This window comes from Cololabis saira, chromosome 23 (assembly GCF_033807715.1).
Source record: "Cololabis saira isolate AMF1-May2022 chromosome 23, fColSai1.1, whole genome shotgun sequence".
In the NCBI taxonomy this organism is placed as follows: domain Eukaryota; kingdom Metazoa; phylum Chordata; class Actinopteri; order Beloniformes; family Belonidae; genus Cololabis; species Cololabis saira.
The window spans coordinates 36,072,774-36,097,112 of NC_084609.1; the positions used below are offsets into that span (position 1 = coordinate 36,072,774).

Below are 24,339 nucleotides of genomic sequence, written 5' to 3' on the forward strand. Positions count from 1 at the left end.
GCCGAAGGCCAGACTGGAGGGGGGGGGGGGGTGCAGGCCAGCACGCAGCTCTTGAAGCTCCGTCCTGCAAACATGCACAAAAGAGAAAAAAGGGGGCCAGCACAAACTACAGGTACGATGGACAAAAATGATGGCTATGAGATACTTATAATAAATAAAAATGGAAAAGGAGAAGAGAGGAAGGGAAGTACTAATACATTCTGTAACTCCAATACCCCCAAAAATAAAAGAGATGCAATTTAAGATTTTGAACAATGTATACCCAGCTGCTGAATTTCTGCGCAAAAGATTTAACTTTGTAGTAGAACCCTGTGGGTTTCGTCCAGAAGAGCCGGAAACGGTTGAGCATTTGTTCTACTCTTTAATCTCATTAAAATTCTGGCAGGACACCTACAGCTGGCTAAACATTGGGATTGACAACCCATCTTTTGACTCCAAGCAAATCTTAATTTACATGATAATCTTCCAAGAAATATATCAAACATGGTTAACATAGTTATTTTACCAGGTAAATATTACATACATGCAAATGGAATAACAGCAATCCCTCCATTGTACATCTAAAAAATGATGTAAACTGTACTTTGCGTCTCTTAAACTGATGGGTGAAAAAAATCATATTGCCAAAAGCTTATATGAAACTATGTCTTTGTTTCTTAATTTTTATTAATACATTTCCCATAGCTTGTCAGTAAATGTATCTTTTTTTTTTGCTCTCAACCCCCCCAAATGTTGAATATCTGTAGATAATTGATTGTTTTGTTTCATGTGCCCTTTATTGTATACCCTACAGGATTTTGTTCAATAAAGTTTGAAAAAAAAAAACATGTAGATACCTGAAATAAAACAGAAATAGTTTTGTTATCAACATTCAAAAGAGAAATAAAAAATAATTTTGATAATTTCCTACACAAATATGAGTTGTATGTATTTCTTCATCACATCTTGTCTGAAAAGGTTCAAAAGAGAAAATAGTGTTTAATTTACAGTTTTATTGAAAACTCTTGAAAAGTGACCGATTTATTTTTTGTAAAGCTTTGTAACATCTTTTTCTGTAAATAAATTCATATGTTTATTAGTTTTTTTCCCTAGAGGTCTATTTATTTTACTGTGTGTGTGTGTGTGTGTGTGTGTGTGTGTGTGTGTGTGTGTACCAGTGTTGCCAGATGTACGATATTTATCGTATTTGTACGATACTTTCGTCCTGTATACGATCGACAGTCGGACGTGTGTGTATGTATGTATGTATGTATGTATATATATATATATATATATATATATATATATATAATTTATTATTTTACCTCTTCTCTTATCATTTTATTTGTTATTTAAGCATACTCTTAAATTAAATGCTTTTTGAAAACCGCGAAGTTATGGATAAGCGCTGAATACAGGCATTGTGGCATAGAATTGTCAAATTGGTTTGATTCACCGCAGAGGTCCAGAGTAGCATTGGCACCCTCTGCTAGATAAACGATTAAGAGTTAATCAGTATAGAAAAACGAAGTTATTATTAAAGTAGAAATGCTATTTTATTATAATAAGATTTATTATTATAAGTCCCTTCATCGTAGGGATTTATTTTCAAGAATTAGAGGGAATAATGTTGCATAATCTGAGTCTGCTGAGGAATCTTAATAAAAACAAAACCTGACTAAAATATACAATCTGATGACTGAATCTGATCAATAAGAAAGATTAACAGCACCAACTTTTTAGAACTCAGAAAAAGAAAAGCTATTCATCTGTCAATCAAAATTATGTAAAACTACTCTGAAAAATAATGAAGCATTAATAGTTATTCTACATCGCCCTCTGGTGGCCGCGGTAAGAACTGCAGTTCCTCTGGCAACAGAAGTTCAAGTGAAAATGAAGAAATTTAAACAGAAAAAGAAACTATTTTCCCATAAAACTTTAAGGTTTATGTGCAATAATTTTAAAACATGATCTTGTTTCTAACAGAAATGCAAATTATGTAAATTATTAAGAAGCCTGCTGACATCCTGACCTGCACTTTGCAAGCTCAGATGAGACAGACGGTCTCAGGTCTCGGGTCTCGACTCTTCGGGTTGTGTTTTTTTACTCTTTACCTGCTTTGGGTCAGAAAAGCCTCAGAATTCAAAGAAAAGCCCAGTTTCTGTTCGTCCCAGCAGAACCAAGAACTAAACCACAAACAGAACAAAGAATCAGAATAAAAGAAAACAAAGATTTATCAGAATCAGAATTTTATTTCGGGTCCATCACCAACATCCGGGTCATTCAGCCGGTCAGACATCCTCGAGAACTGAACCGCAACAATCAAACTCTCATTAAAACAAACATTTAGATCAAGCTTCCCAACTTTTACCCCTTCTTCCCCCGGCCCGGGTCCAGTCCTGGTCCAGAACTGGACCTCTGGAACTGGACCTGGAGGGTCCAGATCTGCTCGTTTGCCGGTCCAGATCTCATAACTTGTTACATCGGCAGCTGTAGCTGGGAAGGAATATGTCAAAAATCATGAAGATTGTGCACTTGGTGACAAGTTTTTGATATTTGGCATGGTGTTAGGTATGGACATAAGGTTTTCAAAAACCACCGCAAACAAATTGTGACGCCCCCTAGTGGCCGATTTGAAGAAAATTCGAAATGGCTCCCGCAGAAAAGACCAAAGGTTATATCTCAGCTTCTCGTAGTCCTAGATTGTGGTATATTGTCACTTTTTCTACTTTTTGGTGCTAGGAATTAAATTCTGAGATAAATTTCCTATTTCAAGGTCATGTTGAAGGTCAACTTTAATTTTCAAGGTCATTTTTTCCTTAAGAATTAAGTCACATAAAAATATTGTATAGGCCCCTATTTTCACCCCCAAGGAATGCAATCTTCTGTTTATTGGACAGGTCATTATCGCTGTAGTGTCAATCTCATTGGGTGAGAACAGTGGCTTCATTCAGGCTTAAGATGAACAGAACCTCAGAACTAAATCACGTGAAAGAATAGGATTTTATTTAAATAACACACAAAAAACATCAGCTGTGCATATTTAAACTCACTTCACACCTAAAATGCTGCCTCTATTGCCTCGCTTATTGATTCATTTTGAATTTTCTGCAAACCGGCCACTAGGGGGCCGTCACAATTTGTTTGCAGTGGTTTTTAAAAACTTTATGTCCATAATTAACACATTGCCAAATATCAAAAACTTGTCACCAAGTGCACGCTTTTCATGAATTCCCTCCCAGCTACTGGGGGCGGAGCCAACCATCCCAGAGAGTTCCGATCCGTTTACTCGCGGGTTTGGAGACTGGAACCAGAACCAGAACCAGAACCAGAACCAGAACCAGGTTGAAGGTGCTGGAAAAAGAGGTAAACCTGAAAGCTGATATATTTCACATTTGTGTTCTGGACTCAACGTGAAGGTCGGAGCTGCAGCATCGAGCAGTTCTGACACTTGGACCAGGGTCCAGGTTCGGTTCTTCACAGAACCCGTTCACACCAAAAACCAGTTTTACCGAAACCAGTTTTTACCGAAACCAGTTTCTTCTGAACGGGATTTATTTGGTTAATCTCAGTTTGTGTTCAAAGAGTCAGAACATGATGCAGGAAGTCCGTTGTCATGGCAACGCAGCAGTTTCCAGGGGTTTTCCCGCCCTGCTGCGCCGCCGCCGCCCTCCCCGTCTAACGAGCGCCGGCTCTGCAGCGTCCAGGTTCCTGGAGGCGGAGCCTCCCGGCGGCGGCGGTGTGGGTGGAGTCTGGGCGCGGCGGCGGCGTCCTCAGGACACCTCGATGACCTCCATGCTCCCGGAGAAGCTGGCCTGCCCCCCCGCCGCCGCGCCGCCCCCCTCCCGGCCGTCCGCCATCCCGTCCCCGAACTCCATCTGGCAGCTGCGGCGCTTCAGCTGCTTCTCGAAGCTGCTCTCCTCGTGCCAGCTGCGCCGCGAGTCCCCGCCGCGGTCGCCGGCCCGGTCCCGGCCACGGCGCCGCACCGCCTCCAGGCTGTAGGCGGCGAAGCCCCCGGCCCCAGCCCCGGCCCCGCCCCCCAGGATGGCCGAGGCGGAGTAGAAGCGCGTGGACTCGGGGGACAGGAACCAGCCGCCCGGGAGCGAGGCTCCGGCCACGGGGCCCAGCAGGATGTCGGAGCTCCAGCCCTTCAGGGCGTCGCCGGAGCCGGACCCGGGCCGGGCCAGGTGCTGCTGGCTGCGGGACAGTCCCAGCAGGAAGCTGGTGGCGCTGCCGCTCCGCTGCAGCCCCTGCGGGCCGCCCGGGGCAGCGGCCGGGGGTCTGGTGAAGCCGGGGGGCGGGGCCGGCGCCGGGCCGCCCGCCTCCTCCTTGTCGGGGCTCTGCTCCGGCGTGGACTGCTCCGACACCTCCTCCACCGGGGAGAACTGGCACGGCTTGCTGGCCGTCTCCTTGAAGGCCGGCGGCGCCGAGCCGGGGGATGGGGCCAGCGCCCGGTGGGCGGGGCTCCTGGCTGGCTCGCCAAATGACTTGATGTCCAGGGAGAAGGAGCGCTTGAGCCGGGCGCTGTCCTCCGGGCCGTCGGCCAGCTGCAGGCCGCCAAGGGCCTCCGCCAGCTCCTCGGGGGCCTCGTCCAGGACCGAGGGGAGGGGCTCCAGCGGCGCCGGGCCCTCGGGGGCCTCAGGGGCCTCCGGGCAGGCCGGAGGCTGCGAGTCCTCAGACTGGATGCCGGCGGGGTCCGAGTGATGCTTGGGTCTGGGCTCGGTACCGAGGGGACTCTTGATCTTCTTCTCAAAGTCCAGCAGCTGACCCAGGAAGTTGAAGTTTGGGGAGATGGTCGGCCGCTTCTCCTTCACAAACCTGAGGACCAGAGGAGAGTCGGCAGGATGAGACCAAGATGTTGGTACCGAACCATCTAACACCCTCCTTCCTAACTATACCACCTTTCCAACCCGATTTAAATTAATAAAATTAGAATCAGCTCAGACCGTTTAGATCCGTGAAGTGAAAACACCTTTTATTGGGCCGAGACAGATTCTGATTAAATCTGCTTTACCTTTCATAGGATTAGCAACGGTGGTCATTTTAAACACAGTAGTGATCAGAAAGAGCAACATCATTTCCCCTCACCTCTGAGATATTAAGACCTTTGGAAATAATTAGATCTAATATGTGTCCTCTGTTATGTGTTGGATCTGTGACATGCTGGGAAAGCCCCAAATTATCCAGAATATTTAAAAGTTCCATCTTTAGGATTATCAACATGAATGTTAAAATTAGGGCTTAAAACAATTCCTCGAATAATTCGAGTAATTCGATTACAAAAAATGATCGAAGAATTTTCTGTGCCTCGAGGAATCGTTTAATTTTGCCAGTTCAAAGCAGGTATTTCGCCCGGACTACATTTAATGCGGCACAGCGCGCTGACGCCGCGCACGTAAAGGAAGAAGAAAGAGGCGGCGGATATGTTTGGTTTTTGTAACATGCCATGCTCATGGTGCCTAATGTGCTCCAATACAGCAGGTCTCATAATTGTATTTTGAACACTGCCAAAACTCAAAATCTTATACTTTAACTTAAAACTTAAACTCGTTATTCCACAAAGAGCAGTTTGACATTTTTTTTGTTTTCTAGAATGCATTTGCCGATTTGATTTCTTTGTAGACGGTCGTTTATTTTTATTAACTAACTACTATTATATATTTTCGCAGGAAAAATATCACTGCTAAAAAAGATAGAAAATATTTATTCCGAGAATTTCAGTTTTGAATACGAGGATAGTGACAATGTAAAACAGTTAAAAGAGAAGTGCTGACTTTTTCAGCACACTGGCGTAAATATCCGTGCCAATTTTTAAAAATAAATACACTTAATTGTACTGGAAAAATCTTTAAATCACAAAGAAACACTCTCGGATGTAATAAGAAAGATTTTGCTTTTAATTAAATTTCCTATAAAAAAGCGAAATATAAAAAAAACATACTTGTTTCTGTTTATTTTTGTATCTTTGTAAAATGATATTAAAAGTATCTTACATAATTAGAAAAAAAAGATCCTGAAGAAATATATTTTACAGTACATAATTAGAATGTAAACCAAGTACATATTTCCTTTTAAATTAACTAAACTGATATTGGATTAGATAACAATAGTAAAAAAAAAAGAATTAGAAAAAAAAAAAAATTCGCACCGTTTTTGTTATTTTGAGCGTGCGGCCCGCCAAGCAAAATGAGTTTGACACCCCTGCTCTAGTTAGTGTTAGTAAACCTCTAGTTAGTCTTACTGTATATAAATAACATTGAGTTAAACCGAGACGATGGTTTCTACAGAAACGGTTCTGAATCAGACATCTGAGAGCAGGAGCAGCGGCTCCTGGGTTGTCGTCTCACCTGTACGCCTCGTCCAGCGACATGTCCATCCTCTTCATGATGTAGGCGATGGCGATGGTGGCGGAGCGGGAGATCCCTGCCAGGCAGTGCACCAGGACCCGGGCGTTGGAGGCCTTGGCCTTCTCTGAAACACAGCAGTGCACAAGTTTTGGATTTAAAAATACGGGAAATTTTCCACCGCTGTCCCACCAGCCCAACCGAGGTCCAGTATCTGACACTTCAAGACAGATTTACGAGAAATTCAAAATATCTACCCGTCAACCACTTACAAACTACAATTATGTTCAGAATCTGATAGTTCTACATTTGTTGAGACTGAAATGCTGTGGACATTCCTATGTGTGTAATTCCTATAATAGAGTCTAAATGAAAACACAAAGTGGAATTAAAGCACATTTATTTATTTTAAATATTTTCAGTTTATATACATATTGATTATCTTCAAGTGAAACATTTACATTTTCTTAATTTGTCATTTTCACTCATGTGGCTCTCTGGCGCCGCCCTGGTGGCGCTAACAGACATCGGCCCTCCCATGAGACACTAACATCACTTCGTCCTGTCCATCTTTAGGAAAGTAAATTCGGTTTCCCATTTTTAGATATATTTTACACAAATTCTTCTCTTTTTTGGCAGAAATGTCTTCCTCTCGTTACATCCATTCATCTCTGATTTATTGTTCCGAGTTTGCTCCCGTTGTTGCCACTAGCCTCGCGAAAACCAGGATAAAGCAGGGGGCAGTTCTCGCGAGGCTAGTGACAATTAAGTTTGCAATTTTAAAATTATTATTTTATAAAACGGGAAATTTAGGGGAAATTCCTTTAGGGAGGACGGCGAGAAAGAACGGCGGCCGAGGGGCTCGTGTGACTCACCTATGAACTCCACCGAACGGTCCAGCCAGGGCAGGATCTTCTCGCCGAACGAGTCGTTGACGGGGACCCGGAGGAAGTGCGAGTCCGGGACGAAGTCGGGCTTGGGGCAGGTGTTGCTGGCGTTGAGGACGTAGACGATGTCGTTCTGCTGCATCAGCTCCTGGAGCAGAAACAGAGCAGTGGTTTACTCACGAACGCAGTCTGTCACATGTGGCGTCCCCCCAGGTTCTGTCCTCGGCCCCACCCTCTTCACACTTTACATACTTCCCCTGGGTCGTGTTATCAGCCGGCATGGGATATCTTTCCATTGCTACGCTGATGACACACAACTGTATTTCCAGACAATCCCACTTCCCTCCGCCCCCGTCAGCACCATCATTATCCACCTCAACCACCTGCCTTGAGGAGATAAAGCCGTGGATGGCTCACAATTTCCTGCATTGAAACAGCACCAAGAAAGAAGCCATTCTGACCGGCACCCCACACCAGGTCAATTCATCCCCAACAACCAGCATCACCTTTTCCGGCCGGAACTTCCTGCTCTCATCTGTAATCACTAACCTAGGTGTCAAAATGGACCCCATCTGACCTTTGACCCCCATCAAAAACCTCTGCAAAACCTAATTCTTCCACCTCCGAAATATAGCCAGACTCCGTCCCTCACTCTCCCTCCCTGATGCCGATAACCTTGTCCACGCTTTTGTCTCCTCAAGGCTGCAACGCACTTCTCCTCGGGACCCTAGCAAGAGCATCCAGAAACTCCAGCACATTCAGAACTTCCTTCAGTTAAAACTGTTGACCCTTCTTGAATTAGTGGATCACAGAAATCTGCAAATTATGTTGAAATTAGCTCATAAGAAAATTTAGCCAATCAATATACAGAAAAAAATTGAAAAAAGAGAAAATAAGTATAACTTAAAAGGAACAGAGATCTTTAAAAAGAAAAAAAAATTCAGGACAAAATTAATGGAACGTTGTGTTTCTGTAAAATGTATCAGTTTATGGAACAATTTGGATACAGAAGCCAAACAATGCAAATCAAACATTACATTTAAAAGGAATAATAAAAGCCAGTTTGATGAATATCATAATTGTTAAGTTAGGTGGGTTCTCTTCTTTTTCTCTCTCTCTCTTTTTAGCACCATTGTCATATTTTCTTTCTTTGAATCAAAAAAGAATACAACTATCTGTGTTTGACGACAGCTATTTTGTGTTATTTTATATTCTTTGTTGTAGTGTTGTTTTTTGTTTTAAATTCTGTTTATTGTAAAGTGTTTTGATTCAAATATAAAGTGCGTTTTAAATAAAATGTATTATTATTATTAGCGGTGGCTAGTTACCTTGTTGAGGACGTCCCTCTGGCAGCCCAGGTACAGGTGTGGCAGGATGCGGGTGGGACCCAGCGCCGTGACGGGGAGGCAGGGCTGGGAGATGCAGGAGGGAACCAGCAGCGACTTCCCCTCACACAGACCAGGAAACAGGTGGGAGAACTCCGAGAACCCGCCTGCAGCCGGGAAACAGGAGACACATCCACGATTAGAAAACCTCAGTTTGGTGAACAAACCGTATGCATTACCAGCATCAGCTGTTGCTAGGCAACAAGCCTCCCAACAACCCGCTGCAGCGGTCTCCCGTCATCCGAAAACCCCCCTCCATCCTCCTCCATCCATCAGGTCCAGGTCTTGGGGGGGCAGCAGCCTCATCAGATAACCCTTTTCCACCAAACCGGTTCTCAGCTGGTTGGTTGTGAACCAGCACTGGTCCAGAACCAGCACTGGTCCAGAACCAGCCCGGGAACTGGTTTGGTGGTAAAGGGGAAAAAGAAGCCTGGAGCTCCTTAACGGGCTCCTCCCCATCAGCTGGGACGAGTCAGGGTTTGTGTCCCTGACTTGTCCCAGGAGCCCCCAGCTTCTCTAAGGGTGCTTTCACACCTGTCCGGTTTGAAGCAGTTGTTCCGAAACAGGGAGCGTTTCCCCCTAAAGATCGGATCGTTTGGTATATATGAACACAGCTATCGCGCTCGGATGCGGCACAAAACAAGCGAGTCGAGATCACCTAGGAGAGCTGGTCTCGGCTCGCTTCCATTGGAGACCTGGAGCGGTGTGTTTTTGGAGTGAGAACATAATCGACACAGCAACCGACACAACTCCATTCATGTGTATGTGTTACCGCGGCGCAAGGAGAAGAGTCGGCGCAGAGCCTTCACCACCTTCTCTCCTATTGGACAAGACTTTCTCTCTTATCCCTTCTCTCCTATTGGACGTGCCGAGATGTCGTCACAGCGCGGCACGGTGAAATTAAAAAAAATTTCAATTCGGGCAGGCAGGCGCCGCCGAGCTCGGCTCTTGCGCCGCGGTAGCACATAGATGAATGCGATCGCCAGCAGCGGTCTGCGCTTTGCGCCCTCTATGTGAAAGGGGCTTGTTGTTTTTCCCGGGGTACGGAAGAGGAAACTCCTTCCGTGTTCATTTCTGACCAATGAGAGAACAGTTGGTTCGCGCATGGCATTTGAACGGATCCCCCCCGGTCGGAGGTCCAGGTTTCAGACATCTGATCCTACTGAAACACGGTTTTACGAGTTTCCTGAACCGTCACGGCGAGTCGGGGCTGGACGACGTTAAACGGACGGGTTTGACTTCAACGTCTCGTTTCTTACAAAAGCCTTATAGTTCACACATTTCTCTTCATATGATGTCATCTACATGTTTTCTTCTGAAAAAGTTAAAAATGATAAACATCCCGGATGTTTGATTTAAAATCTCAACTTCATCTGCCGCTGAGTGTTTTTTTTTTAAATGAGCGTTTTTCCACCTGAAAACATTTTCTTCTTTCATAGATAAAAATAATAAATATAAATTAAAGCTGCAAGCAGCGATGAACGGGCCCTCGCACTCACGGCCACCGCCCCCCACAAGCATATCAGAAATGACACCACCCACGACTTCCTATGTCAAACCATTAAAAAGTTATAGCAGAAAAAAGGGACAACCAATCAGAAGAAGGGGCGGGGCTAATTTAGGCCAATGAAGGTCAGGACTCCATAAAGAATCTGATGACACCACCCACGACTCTCTATGTAAAACCATTCCAAAGTTATAGCAGAAAATCGGGACAACCAATCAGAAGAAGGGGCGGGGCTAATTAAGGCCAACGAAGCTTAAGGACTCATTACAGAGTCCCATGACACCACCCACAACTTCCTATGTCAAACCATTCAAAAGTTATGGCAGAGAAAAGTATTCTAGGGGGCGCTGTTGAGCCGTTAGGCCACGCCCATTAATGCAAACCATGAAATATCAAATTTATCGCCAAGTCTGTCTTGCATGCAAAATTTGGTGACTTTTGGAGAACTATTAAATATGGACCAATCAGATTTCAAAATGGCCGACTTCCTGTTGGGTTTGGGCCATGGCTCCAGGAGACTTTTCTTTAAGTTGCGCCATGATACAGGTGTGTACCGATTTTCGTGCATGTACATCAAACCGTATTGTGGGGCTTGAGGCACAAAGTTTTCCGGGGGGCGCTGTTGAGCCATTTTGCCACGCCCATTAATGCAAACCATGAAATATGAAATTTATCGCCAGGCCTGGCTTGCGTGCCAAATTTGGTGCCTTTTGGGGAACTATCAAATATGGACCAATCAGATGAAGGGGGGGTGCGCTTGTTGGCGTCTAGCGTCGCCACGGTAACACTTTTGAAAGAGAAAAGTAATGCGTGTAGTCGCAGGATGGAGACGCATATTTTGATGTATAACACACCTGGGTGCACGTTACGGTTCGGGCCGTATTAATTCTCGAAGGAATGGCATGTATTGCTCCAAAATTACGTGATTAATTCAGAATGTTCAAAATGGCCGACTTCCTGTTCGGTTTTGGCCATGGCACCAAGAGACTTTTCTTTAAGTTGTGACATGATAAAGAAGTGTACCGATTTTCGTTCATGTACATCAAACCGTATTCTGGGGCTTGAGGCACAAAGGTTTTTCTGCCTGAACCAATCAGATGAAGGGTGGGCGCGCTTTTTGGCGTCTAGCGTCGTCACGGTAACGCTTTTGAAAGAGAAAAGTAATGCGTGGTGTCGGAGGATGGAGACGCACATTTTGATGTATAACACACCTGGGTGCTCGTTACGGTTCGGGCCGTATTAACTGCCGAAGGAATGGCATGAATTTCGCCAAAATTACACGATTAATTCAAAATGGCCGACATCCTGTTCAGTTTCGGCCATGGCGCCAAGAGACTTTTCTTTAAGTTGTGCCATGATACAGGTGTGTACTGATTTTCGTGCATGTACGTCAAACCGTATCGTGGGGCTTGAGGCACAAAGTTTTCCGGGGGGCGCTGTTGAGCCATTACGCCACGCCCATTAATGCAAACCATAAAATATCAAATTTTTCGCCAGGCCTGGTTTGCGTGCAAAATTTGGTGACTTTTTGGGAACGTTTAGGGGGGCAAAAAGGCCCTCCTTTCGTCAGAAAAATAATAATAATAATTAAAGCTGCAAGCAGCGATGAACGGGCCCTCGCACTCACGTCCACCGCCCCCCATAAGCATATCAGAAATGACAGCACCCACGACTTCCTATGTCAAACCATTCAAAAGTTATAGCAGAAAAAAGGGACAACCAATCAGAAGAAGGGGCGGGGCTAGTTCAGGCCAATGAAGGTCAAGGACTCCATACAGAATCTTATGACACCACCCACGACTCTCTTTGTCAAACCATTCCAAAGTTATAGCAGAAAATTGGGACAACCAATCAGAAGAAGGAGCGGGGCTAATTAAGGCCAACGAAGCTTAAGAACTCATTACAGGGTCCCATGATACCACCCATGACTTCCTATGTCAAACCATTCAAAATTTATAGCAGAAAAAAGGGACAACCAATCAGAAGAAGGGGCGGGGCTAATTCTGGCCAATGAAGGTCAAGGACTCCATAAAGAATCTGATGACACCACCCACGACTCTCTATGTCAAACCATTCCAAAGTTATAGCAGAAAATCGGGACAACCAATCAGAAGAAGGGGCGGGGCTAATTAAGGCCAATGAAGCTTAAGGACTCATTACATAGTCCCATGACACCACCCACGACTTCCTATGTCAAACCATTCAAAAGTTATAGCAGAAAAAAGGGACAACCAATCAGAAGAAGGGGCGGGGCTAATTAAGGCCAATGAAGGTCAAGGACTCCATACAGAATCTGATGGCACCACCCACGACTCTCTATGTCAAACCATTCCAAAGTTATAGCAGAAAATCGGGACAACCAATCAGAATAAGGGGCGGCGCTAATTAAGGCCAACGAAGCTTAAGAACTCATTACAGAGTCCCATGACACCACCCACGACTTCCTATGTCAAACCATTCAAAAGTTATAGCAGAAAAAAGGGACAACCAATCAGAAGAAGGGGCGGGGCTAATTAAGGCTAACAAAGCTTGAGGACTCATTACAGAGTCCCATGACACCACCCAAGACTCTCTATGTTAAACCATTCCAAAGTTATGGCAGAGAAAAGTATTCTAGGGGGCGCTGTTGAGTCGTTAGGCCACGCCCATTAATGCAAGCCATGAAATATCACATTTATCGCCAGGCCTGGCTTGCATGCAAAATTTGGTGACTTTTGGAGAACTATCAAATATGGACCAATCAGATGAAGGGGGGACGCGCCTTTTGGCGTCTAGCGTCGCCACGGTAACACTTTTGAAAGAGAAAAGTAATGCGCGTAGTCGCAGGATGGAGACGAACATTTTGATGTATAACACACTTGGGGACACGTTACGGTTCGGGCTGAATTAACTGCCGAAGGAATGGCATAAATTTCGCAAAAATGACACGATTAATTCAAAATGGCCGACATCCTGTTCGGTTTCGGGCATGACCCCAAGAGACTTTTGTTTAAGTTGCGCCATGATACAGGTGTGTACCGATTTCCGTGCATGTACGTCTTACAGTATTGTGGGGCTTGAGGCACAAAGTTTTCAAGGGGGCGCTGTTGAGCCATTTTGCCACGCCCATTAATGCAAACCATTAAATACCAAATTTTTCGCCAGGCCTGGCTTGGGTGCAAAATTTGGTGCCTTTTGGGGAACTATCAAATATGGACCAATCACATGAAGGGGGGGTGCGCTTGTTGGCGTCTAGCGTCGCCACGGTAACACTTTGGAAAGAGAAAAGTAATGCGTGTAGTCGCAGGATGGAGACGCACATTTTGATGTATAACACATCTGGGTTCACGATACGGTTCGGGCTGAATTAATTCTCGAAGGAATGGCATATATTGCTCCAAAATTACGCGATTAATGCAGAATGTTCAAAATGGCCGACTTCCTGTTCGGTTTCGGCCATGGCGCCAAGAGACTTTTCTTTTAGTTGCGACATGATACAGGTGTGTACCGATTTCCGTTCATGTACGTCAAAGCGTATTATGGGGCTTGAAGCGCAAATTTTTTCTGTCTGAACCAATCAGATGAAGGGTGGGCACGCTTTTTGGCGTCTAGCGTCGCCACGGTAACGCTTTCGAAAGAGAAAAGTAATGCGTGTGGTCGCAGGAGGGAGACGCACATTTTGATGTATAACACACTTGGGGGAACGTTACGGTTCGGGCTGAATTAACTGCCGAAGGAAGGCATAAATTTCGCCAAAATGACACTATTAATTCAAAATGGCCGACTTCCTGTTCGGTTTCTCGACATGACTCCCAGAGACTTTTCTTTAAGTTGCGCCATGATACAGGTGTGTACCGATTTTCGTGCATGTACGTCAAACCGTATCGTGGGGCTTGAGGCACAAAGTTTTCAAGGGGGCGCTGTTGAGCCATTTTGCCACGCCCATTAATGCAAACCATTAAATATCAAATTTTTCGCCAGGCCTGACTTGCATGCAAAATTTGGTGACTTTTTGGGCACGTTTAGGGGGGCAAAAAGGCCTTCCTTTTGTCAGGAAAATAATAATAATAATAATAAAAATTCCTACAGATACAATAGGGCCTTCGCACTGAAGGTGCTCGGGCCCTAATAACGCGAAGAATTCCTACAGATACAATAGGGCCTTCGCACTGAAGGTGCTCGGGCCCTAAATATATATATATATATATATATATATATATTTAAATTTATTTATAAAATTTTCTTTTTAGCCCCCAAATAAAAACATATTTCACAATGTTTTTCTTTCATTGAGCCGATTAAAAAAATAAATAAATAAATAAATAAAAACATGTTTTTGCTCAGAAAAATAATATTTTGCATCATGTGATTTGTTCTGGTTGGACTTCTGGTCCCGGTCGGGTAGAACCGCCTCGCTGTGATTCTCTCTGCAGCCACTAGAGGGACCGACGAGACACTTTCTGTGGTTTCTGAGTTTCTACCTGCCAGTGTTTATGTAATAACTGGTCGGGGGTCGTGTTCTGGTCTCTGGAAAGATCCTAGAGACAGTTTCTGTTGTAATAGATGCTATAGAAATAAAACTGAATTGAAAATAAAACTAAATTGAAATCCCCAAAAGTTAGTTTTTAAAGGGCGATAAGTAAATAAAGCTGATGTCGCCCCTGCTGGAGTCTCCACCCTCACCCCGGATCATCTCAGACCCGGACCGGTACCCAGCAGCTGGACCCCCCGGGCCCGGTTCTGGTGAGGCGGTACTGACCTGAGAGCAGGTACACGGACGGGAAGTTCCTCTCCAGCTTCACCAGCAGGACGCCCAGGAACGAGTCGGAACCGAGGGCCGTGGGGTCGGAGGAGCTCTGGTCGTAGACGACCACCTCCTGGTCCGCCTGCAGGTCCAGCTGGTTCAGACACACACATGAGGGAGGGGGGGGGGTCACCTGGGGGTTCTGGTTCTGGTTCACCTCAGACATGTTAGACTTCACAAAACAAAAACAGGAACCAGACTTTGGCCCTGTCCCAATACTACCACTACCCCTACTTTTCAGCCCTACCCCTTAAATTTTGCGCGTTCCCGTGAGGGTAGTGGTGTCCCAACTCCTGTTTCCACCTAGGGGTAGTGAAGAAAAGTAGTGTAGTGGATATGAATCTGTCCCTAGGGATGTAGGGATTTCCGATCCTCACTAGTTGATCTAGGGCCAGAAAAATTTCCCAGAATGCTTTTCGTCGTCATTTGCGGACTGAATAAAAAAAAAAAAAAACATGGCGGACATTTTTTATTTTCTAGTGAATAAAATCAATATTTTGAGTTAGTTTCTGCATAAAAATGCGTTTTGATTACATTTCTAGCGAGAAATATATATTTTACTTTCATAATATTCACTCAGTGAATGTACATAATCACTCGTTTTCCCCGTTGTTGTGAAGTCTTTTTCAAACCTCGCCAGAATAAAGGCTGATTTATGGTTCCGCGTTACACCAACACAGAGCCTACGGCGTAGGTTACGTAACGTACAACGTAGGCTACGCCGTTGGCTCTGCGTCAATGTTACGCGGAACCATGAGTGCGAGGGCCCGTTCATGCAGCTTTAATTTTAATTACTTTTATAGAACACATTTTCAAAAGTAACAGGTGCTGCTCTAAACCACCTTGTTCTTGGCCGAGTGCTGCAGCAGCTCCCCGATCTGGACCTTGTCCTGCTGCAGCCTCCTCTTCATCAGCTTGGAGCAGTTCACGTTGACGGCCTCCAGGATGTGGGAGGCGTTGAAGTCCACGAAGGGCCTGCTGTCGATCAGCACCACCCGGTCCAGCCCCCCCTCCAGCAGCGCCACCAGCGCCTCCGGCCCGATGGGCCGCGCCGCGCCGGCCCTGGACCCGGACCTGGACCCGGGCCTGGACCCGGGCCTGGGGGCCGGGACCTCCGTCATGTCACCCCCCCCGCTCCTGGTCCTCCCCCCCGCCGATGCGACCCGGCGAGGACCTCAGAGGAGCTGCATCCCGTCTGCGGGGCGTGATGTCATCCTGAAGGCCGCCGCCCACCCTCAGAGTGTGTTAATGTGAGTGTGTGTGTGTGTGTGTGTGTGTGCGTGTGTGCGTGTGTGCGTGTGTGCGTGTGTGTGTGTTGGGGGGGGTCATTCACTGCACCGCCTCTTCTCCCCTGATGAGATCACTAGGAAGGTTCCTCCTCATCCTCCCGCTGAAGGTTTCAGACCCTGGAACAGAAACGGAGAGAACCATCAACCAGGAACTCTGGTGGAACCAGGACTAGTAGAGCTGAAACCAGGACTAGTACGACACTAGTAAGAGTAAGTAAGTTAGTAAGACAGTAATCATTAATGATTAATCAAAAATAATTATTCAGATGATCAATCATGTAAGATTTAACACAAATGGACTCCTTTTAAAATAAATCTTGTGACACGTACTGAAGTGTCTCTCCACGTTGTGCCGCTTAGCCGTCGCCACAGTCGCACCGCAAACGACTCTCCCTCCCATTCACTGTGAAAATGATAAGTTTTCTTCCTTTTTTCTGCCATGTTTTTGTCGGTAGAAACCACTTCCGTCTCCTCATCTTTGCAGCGCTCACAAGCTCATCTCAGCAAAGCTGTGGTTGGTCATGCGCACTAGACTGAGTATACTACGTCAGCGTTCGTATATTAAACTTTTTTCACGATATATATAATGTTTTGATGTATTCGTTTTTGAATTTACATCACTGTGAATGTAATTTAAAAAGAATAGCAACACAATTAAATACAATTTTAGACAGAGCTAGTTCGTGATTAGTGCGACTGATGCACCGGGTTGGTGACCCCTGGTTTAGAGGGATCTTACTCTGGAAAGTATTTTAATGATTTCAGGTTTACAGCGGAGGAAGTCCCCCCCCCTCGTAACTCGTTTAGACGCGTCTCCCGGACCTCCATGCCGTCTCTGGCGTGACTCACAGGAAACTCCCGCGTCGTAAAACCAGCGGTTACAGCCAGAAAGTCCCCGCCGCGCTGGGCTTCATTCCTCTGCAACACCTGCTCCGGAGCCACGCCCCCAGAGGTGTGCCACAGAGGCACGCCCCTGGCCCCACCTCCAGCCCCCCACAGGTGTGTGAAGGCTGTGGCAGCTTTACTTCTGCATCTCCAGTAAACGTCATCTTCTCATGTTTCCAGCGGCCCGGCACCACCGGAACTCTTATCCTGCAGAACTACGGGACATTTAACCTCGTGCAGGGTATCTACACATTTTTCAAGGTCAAATTCAAGCACTTTCAAGCGTAATTTTCAAAATCTTCCAAGCACCTTATCTCTGGGGTAAAATATCTACAGGAATATATATACTCATAATTATTTTTTCCGCTTTTTAATCACAATTATGTACATTGTATCATGCTGTAAACATCTAGTTATGTTTCATCTTACTGATTTTATTTTATTTCTTCTTGTAATAACTAAACTATATAGTCTGATCCCAATTTTGTGAAAGACAAGAGTTATAATTTCAAGCACTTAAACTAAAATTCAAGCACTTTTCAGGCCTTGAAAACACAACATTGAAATTCAAGCACTAACAAGGATTTCAAGCACCCGTAGGAACCCTGCTCCTGAGGCCCGGTTCCAGCTCTGTTCCCAGAGTCCTGCTCAAAAATGACAAACTTGTTTATAACAAGTTTATTTTATTTATTAATTATAATCACGACCTCAGTTCTTCTCCGTCACGCTAAAAGCTCAGGAGGTTACGCTCTTGACCGTCTCAGGTTCCACAGGTGGAACCAAGTAAAGTTCTGAGGTATTTAATTTATTTGGTGAATTTAACAATTTTGATGACTGGGATGCAGAAGAGGAGAGAAAAGAAAATAGCCGAGCGGCCTAGAATATCTCCCGTTACCAAGGAAACTGAGTTATGGCTTGTTAAAAAAAACTTTGTAACTTACCAGGTTACAACGGCTGCAGACGAAAGAGTAAATAGTCCACTCAGCTGTGGCTTGTTATAAAACTAATGATTTCAACTGAAAACACATAAAAGCATGAATAACTTTATGTTTTTTGGTAAGTGACCTTGGTATAAGCGGGATAATGCCCTTCGAGGTGACATTATCAGAAATATATGGACAGTTCACGCCCCCGCGTCATCCATATATTTATGATAATGTACACCTCGTCGGGCATTATCCTTTAAATATACAGGTTTTAATTTAATATTCTGGATAGAAAAGCTGCAGATTCATCGTCTGCAGCTTTTGTGCAGGGAACTAGTCTTGTTTCTGTCAGCCTGTTTCAGTTTCAGTCTAGTCTTTGGGTCCAGCTATCATTTTAGTTTTTATTAGTTTTAGTTACGTTCATTCTCCTTTTAGTCGTGTCAAGTTTCAGTCTACTAAAAGTCTGAGCATTTTAGTCTTATTTTAGTCAGAATTGTCCAGGACCATTTTAGTCTAGTTTTAAGATTGTATTTAGCCAAACATATTTTACAATTCAAACAAGGTTATCTTATTATTTTTACCTTATGGACTCAAGAATACATTCATTCCAGATACAAAAGACTCTCATTTTAACATATTTATTTTTCTGCATTTCTCCCAATCTTTTTCTTTTTTCACAACACATTTTTTTCCACGTCTATGTAGGAAAGTGGATCCAAAGATTGTCTCTTCTTCTTCTCCTCCCAGCCCCAGAGACGATGCCCTCCTTTTTATAGTAGTCTTTTTTTTTATTCCTCTACGATATTGCATTATATATGTTATCGTTATCGTCACATGACCAGCATTTACGTTGCGTCTCGTTTGTGATAAAGGTTGTTGATGACGATATTTAGTCATCATTTTCGTAGACGAAAGTAACTTCACTCCCAGTACAGCAGATCTCCCACAATGCACCCTGAGAGCTGCTGGGACCCAGATGGCGCCATCACAACTTGTGGCTTTTCAGCAGAGTAACTCAATAAAACAACACGACTCGTTAGTAACTCTGACCCCCCCCCCCCCGCTGTGGTCGGCCGTGACGGATAAACCGGAGCGACCTGGAGCGGCCCCGCCCCCTCCGAGGCCCGGGGCCGCGTCTCAGACATCGTGCTTCATGCCGGGACTTTCCTCGCCCTGATCTGTCAAATTACCGGCTGCACTTGCTCCGAGCCGGCGGTGGCGACGCGTAACCCTCCTCCGAGACCTGCTGCTGCAGGAAGACCTGATGACGAGGTCATGTGACCCCACAATCTGATGCAGAACTGTAGAAGAAGAACTGGACAAGTGCTGCTGAATCATAGACATATATACGTAGACGCCCCATCGTGCGCTGAACCGTACGTCAACGACGCCGCCATATTCATTCACACACGCACTAATATACTTGGGAAACAGTTAGGTACCAAATATAATATATTTAATTTTCTCAGATGGCAAAAATAAGAACTTTTTTGATCCCACATGAGTAATTCATGTTATATCAGCTATAGAGAATAAGGTAGTGCTGAAAAACAATATTTATTTTATTTTTATTGGTTCAAGCCGTTGGACGACTTTGACCAAAGGTGCACAGGTCGGCTCTGAGCTGTCAAGCTGTCAATCAGAGGACTTTGGCCCCGCCCCCGCATCACGGCGTGGCAGGTGAGGCTGTGGCAGTAACGCCGCGGTCGGAGCTGCTCGCCGGATCGTTTCAGGCTCCTGGAAGTGACGCAGCGCGGGTTCATGATGTCACTGCGACATGACACCCCCCCCTCCTCATGTCAATCACAGCTAGGTATTTTAGCTCAACTGACTGCTAATCTATGATGCTAATTAACATGACTTTACTTTCATTCTGATCAGAATCTGTCCAAACATCCTCAACTCTGGTGTTACCAAGGAAACGTTTCCAGAGTGACCACAGTGACCACAGTGACCAGAGTGGCCAGAGCTACCACAGTGACCAGAGTGCCCGGAGCTACCAGAGTGACCAGAGTGCCCAGAGCTACCACAGTGACCAGAGTGCCCGGAGCTACCACAGCGACCAGAGTGGCCAGAGTGCCCGGAGCTACCACAGTGACCAGAGAGGCCAGAGTGCCCGGAGCTACCACAGTGACCAGAGTGCCCGGAGCTACCACAGCGACCAGAGTGCCCGGAGCTACCACAGTGACCAGAGTGACCGGAGCTACCACAGTGACCAGAGTGGCCAGAGTGCCCGGAGCTACCACAGCGACCAGAGTGGCCAGAGTGCCCGGAGCTACCACAGTGACCAGAGTGCCCGGAGCTACCACAGCGACCAGAGTGCCCGGAGCTACCACAGCGACCAGAGTGCCCGGAGCTACCACAGTGACCAGAGTGACCGGAGCTACCACAGTGACCAGAGTGACCGGAGCTACCACAGCGACCAGAGTGGCCAGAGTGCCCGGAGCTACCACAGTGACCAGAGTGCCCGGAGCTACCACAGCGACCAGAGTGCCCGGAGCTACCACAGCGACCAGAGTGCCCGGAGCTACCACAGCGACCAGAGTGCCCGGAGCTACCACAGTGACCAGAGTGACCGGAGCTACCACAGCGACCAGAGTGGCCAGAGTGCCCGGAGCTACCACAGTGACCAGAGTGCCCGGAGCTACCACAGTGACCAGAGTGCCCGGAGCTACCACAGCGACCAGAGTGGCCAGAGTGCCCGGAGCTACCACAGTGACCAGAGAGGCCAGAGTGCCCGGAGCTACCACAGTGACCAGAGTGCCCGGAGCTACCACAGCGACCAGAGTGCCCGGAGCTACCACAGCGACCAGAGTGCCCGGAGCTACCACAGTGACCAGAGTGCCCGGAGCTACCACAGCGACCAGAGTGGCCAGAGTGCCCGGAGCTACCACAGTGACCAGAGAGGCCAGAGTGCCCGGAGCTACCACAGTGACCAGAGTGCCCGGAGCTACCACAGCGACCAGAGTGCCCGGAGCTACCACAGTGACCAGAGTGACCGGAGCTACCACAGCGACCAGAGTGGCCAGAGTGCCCGGAGCTACCACAGCGACCAGAGTGGCCAGAGTGCCCGGAGCTACCACAGTGACCAGAGAGGCCAGAGTGCCCGGAGCTACCACAGTGACCAGAGTGCCCGGAGCTACCACAGCGACCAGAGTGCCCGGAGCTACCACAGCGACCAGAGTGCCCGGAGCTACCACAGCGACCAGAGTGCCCGGAGCTACCACAGTGACCAGAGTGACCGGAGCTACCACAGCGACCAGAGTGGCCAGAGTGCCCGGAGCTACCACAGTGACCAGAGTGCCCGGAGCTACCACAGTGACCAGAGTGCCCGGAGCTACCACAGCGACCAGAGTGGCCAGAGTGCCCGGAGCTACCACAGTGACCAGAGTGCCCGGAGCTACCACAGTGACCAGAGTGCCCGGAGCTACCACAGCGACCAGAGTGCCCGGAGCTACCACAGTGACCAGAGTGCCCGGAGCTACCACAGCGACCAGAGTGGCCAGAGTGCCCGGAGCTACCACAGTGACCAGAGTGCCCGGAGCTACCACAGTGACCAGAGTGCCCGGAGCTACCACAGCGACCAGAGTGCCCGGAGCTACCACAGTGACCAGAGTGCCCGGAGCTACCACAGTGACCAGAGTGGCCAGAGTGCCCGGAGCTACCACAGCGACCAGAGTGCCCGGAGCTACCACAGTGACCAGAGTGCCCGGAGCTACCACAGCGACCAGAGTGCCCGGAGCTACCACAGTGACCAGAGTGCCCGGAGCTACCACAGTGACCAGAGTGGCCGGAGCTACCACAGCGACCAGAGTGCCCGGAGCTACCACAGCGACCAGAGTGCCCGGAGCTACCACAGTGACCACAGTGCCCGGAGCTACCACAGTGACCAGAGTGACCAGAGTGCCCGGAGCTACCACAGTGACCAGAGTGGCCAGAGTGCCCGGAGCTACCACAGTGACCAGAGTGCCCGGAGCTACCACAGCGACCAGAGTGCCCGGAGCTACCACAGTGACCAGAGTGCCCGGAGCTACCACAGCGACCAGAGTGCCCGGAGCTACCACAGTGACCAGAGTGCCCGGAGCTACCACAGTGACCAGAGTGGCCGGAGCTACCACAGCGACCAGAGTGCCCGGAGCTACCACAGTGACCAGAGTGGCCAGAGTGCCCGGAGCTACCACAGCGACCAGAGTGCCCGGAGCTATCACAGTGACCAGAGTGCCCGGAGCTACCACAGTGACCAGAGTGGCCAGAGTGCCCGGAGCTACCACAGTGACCAGAGTGGCCAGAGTGCCCGGAGCTACCACAGTGACCAGAGTGCCCGGAGCTACCACAGTGGCCAGAGTGCCCGGAGCTACCACAGTGACCAGAGTGCCCGGAGCTACCACAGTGACCAGAGTGCCCGGAGCTACCACAGTGACCAGAGTGCCCGGAGCTACCACAGTGACCAGAGTGCCCGGAGCTACCACAGTGACCAGAGTGCCCGGAGCTACCACAGTGACCAGAGTGCCCGGAGCTACCACAGTGACCAGAGTGCCCGGAGCTACCACAGCGACCAGAGTGGCCAGAGTGCCCGGAGCTACCACAGTGACCAGAGAGGCCAGAGTGCCCGGAGCTACCACAGTGACCAGAGTGCCCGGAGCTACCACAGCGACCAGAGTGCCCGGAGCTACCACAGTGACCAGAGTGCCCGGAGCTACCACAGCGACCAGAGTGGCCAGAGTGCCCGGAGCTACCACAGTGACCAGAGAGGCCAGAGTGCCCGGAGCTACCACAGTGACCAGAGTGCCCGGAGCTACCACAGCGACCAGAGTGCCCGGAGCTACCACAGTGACCAGAGTGCCCGGAGCTACCACAGTGACCAGAGTGCCCGGAGCTACCACAGTGACCAGAGTGCCCGGAGCTACCACAGTGACCAGAGTGCCCGGAGCTACCACAGTGACCAGAGTGCCCGGAGCTACCACAGTGACCAGAGTGCCCGGAGCTACCACAGTGACCAGAGTGCCCGGAGCTACCACAGTGACCAGAGTGCCCGGAGCTACCACAGTGACCAGAGTGCCCGGAGCTACCACAGTGACCAGAGTGCCCAGACATTAAAGCTTCTAGTTACTGTATCTGGTAACTTGTGTCAGAGGTGAATCCTGCTTCACTTCCAGACGTGTTCAGATGATTTACCAGGTTTTATTATAAAGTAATGTTGACAGGTTGTCATTAAAGACTAGAGCAGCGCTGATAAACGGGATAAATCTGATGGACTTCAACCCAATTAAAGAGGAAGATAAATCTGACTGTTTCCAGATAAGTTTCCAGATAATCTACAGAGTCATGAATTCAAAATACACCTTCAGACTTCCCTTTTCTCTGTTTGTCAGTCTGTTAAATGTTTGGTTTTATTCTCATGAAGGCGAAGGGAAACTAAAAGTACAGTGTCAGAGCGGTTAGTTTTACTGACATTTGTTTGGCTGCTGCGTAGATTTGCTGTTTTAAAACACAGCGGTGCACCACTTGAATCCAATCAGGTCTGTTTGAAGTTATATAAATACATTTTTACTAAACTTTCATATTATGAACATCACTTTTTGTGATTCAAAGAATTTATTTGAGTCTTTGAAATTAAAACCAATTAAAAACACTACAAAGGTCTCGAAGTGTCGTTCATCACCGTCCCCATATTCATCTCCAGGGATCATTTAGATCAGTCTTCTGTATCTCAAGAGGTGGGAAAACACATTTTTTAGAATCTATTTTTATAAAAAGTCGCCCCCACCAAAGGGGGTGGAGTCAACGCACTTGACTCCTCCCCATAAATGACCGCTGTGACCAGAGTTGAAAAGAAGTGATAGAAAATGAGGCTCTTGTATTTTATGTTTGTGGGATTTTCATCAAAACTTTTCAAAAATGTTTAATTGTGTCTTAAGAAATTATTTCATTTTCCTTCCAGCAAAAATAACAGAAATGTTATAAACCAAAAAAAGTATCAACAGCATTTACTAACTTTGTAATTTTCCTGCATTTAGTTAACTTTTCTTGCAAAACCGAAATCATCTTAATCAATTCTACACTTGCCATGTTCATCAGTGATGTTCAATCAGTAAGACAATGTTATAGTCACATTTATTCTGTGGCTGCTATTATTATTATTAATTATTATTATTATCATCATCATCATTTTGAACTCTAAGAGCAGGTTCTTTTTTTGGGGGGTGGGGGGGGGCTGAGTGTTATTTCTGTATCTTTGCACTTACTGGTATGTTTTTATTTCTGTTGTATTGAAAAATTACAAATATAAAATAATGAAAAAAAACAACAACTTGTACTTAAATTTGGACTCCATTTATGATAATATTAATGGAA

At 47.0% G+C, this 24,339-nt stretch overlaps 1 protein-coding gene across 1 annotated transcript in view; it reads right to left on the reverse strand.

Moving 5' to 3' along the window:
* Positions 1-2,211: 2,211 nt before the first annotated feature.
* The window catches only part of LOC133423886 (dual specificity protein phosphatase 16-like), a 26,237-nt gene continuing 4,109 nt past the window's right edge, over positions 2,212-24,339 (reverse strand). Inside the window, exons 2-7 of the mRNA XM_061714214.1 lie at positions 15,728-16,291; positions 14,841-14,979; positions 8,539-8,702; positions 7,199-7,358; positions 6,327-6,450; positions 2,212-4,797 (exon numbers count right to left, since the gene is read on the reverse strand). Of these exons, the coding sequence (XP_061570198.1) occupies positions 3,753-4,797; positions 6,327-6,450; positions 7,199-7,358; positions 8,539-8,702; positions 14,841-14,979; positions 15,728-16,006 (1,911 nt within the window). The 5' untranslated portion in view covers positions 16,007-16,291 and the 3' untranslated portion in view covers positions 2,212-3,752. The remainder of the gene's footprint in view (positions 4,798-6,326; positions 6,451-7,198; positions 7,359-8,538; positions 8,703-14,840; positions 14,980-15,727; positions 16,292-24,339) is intronic.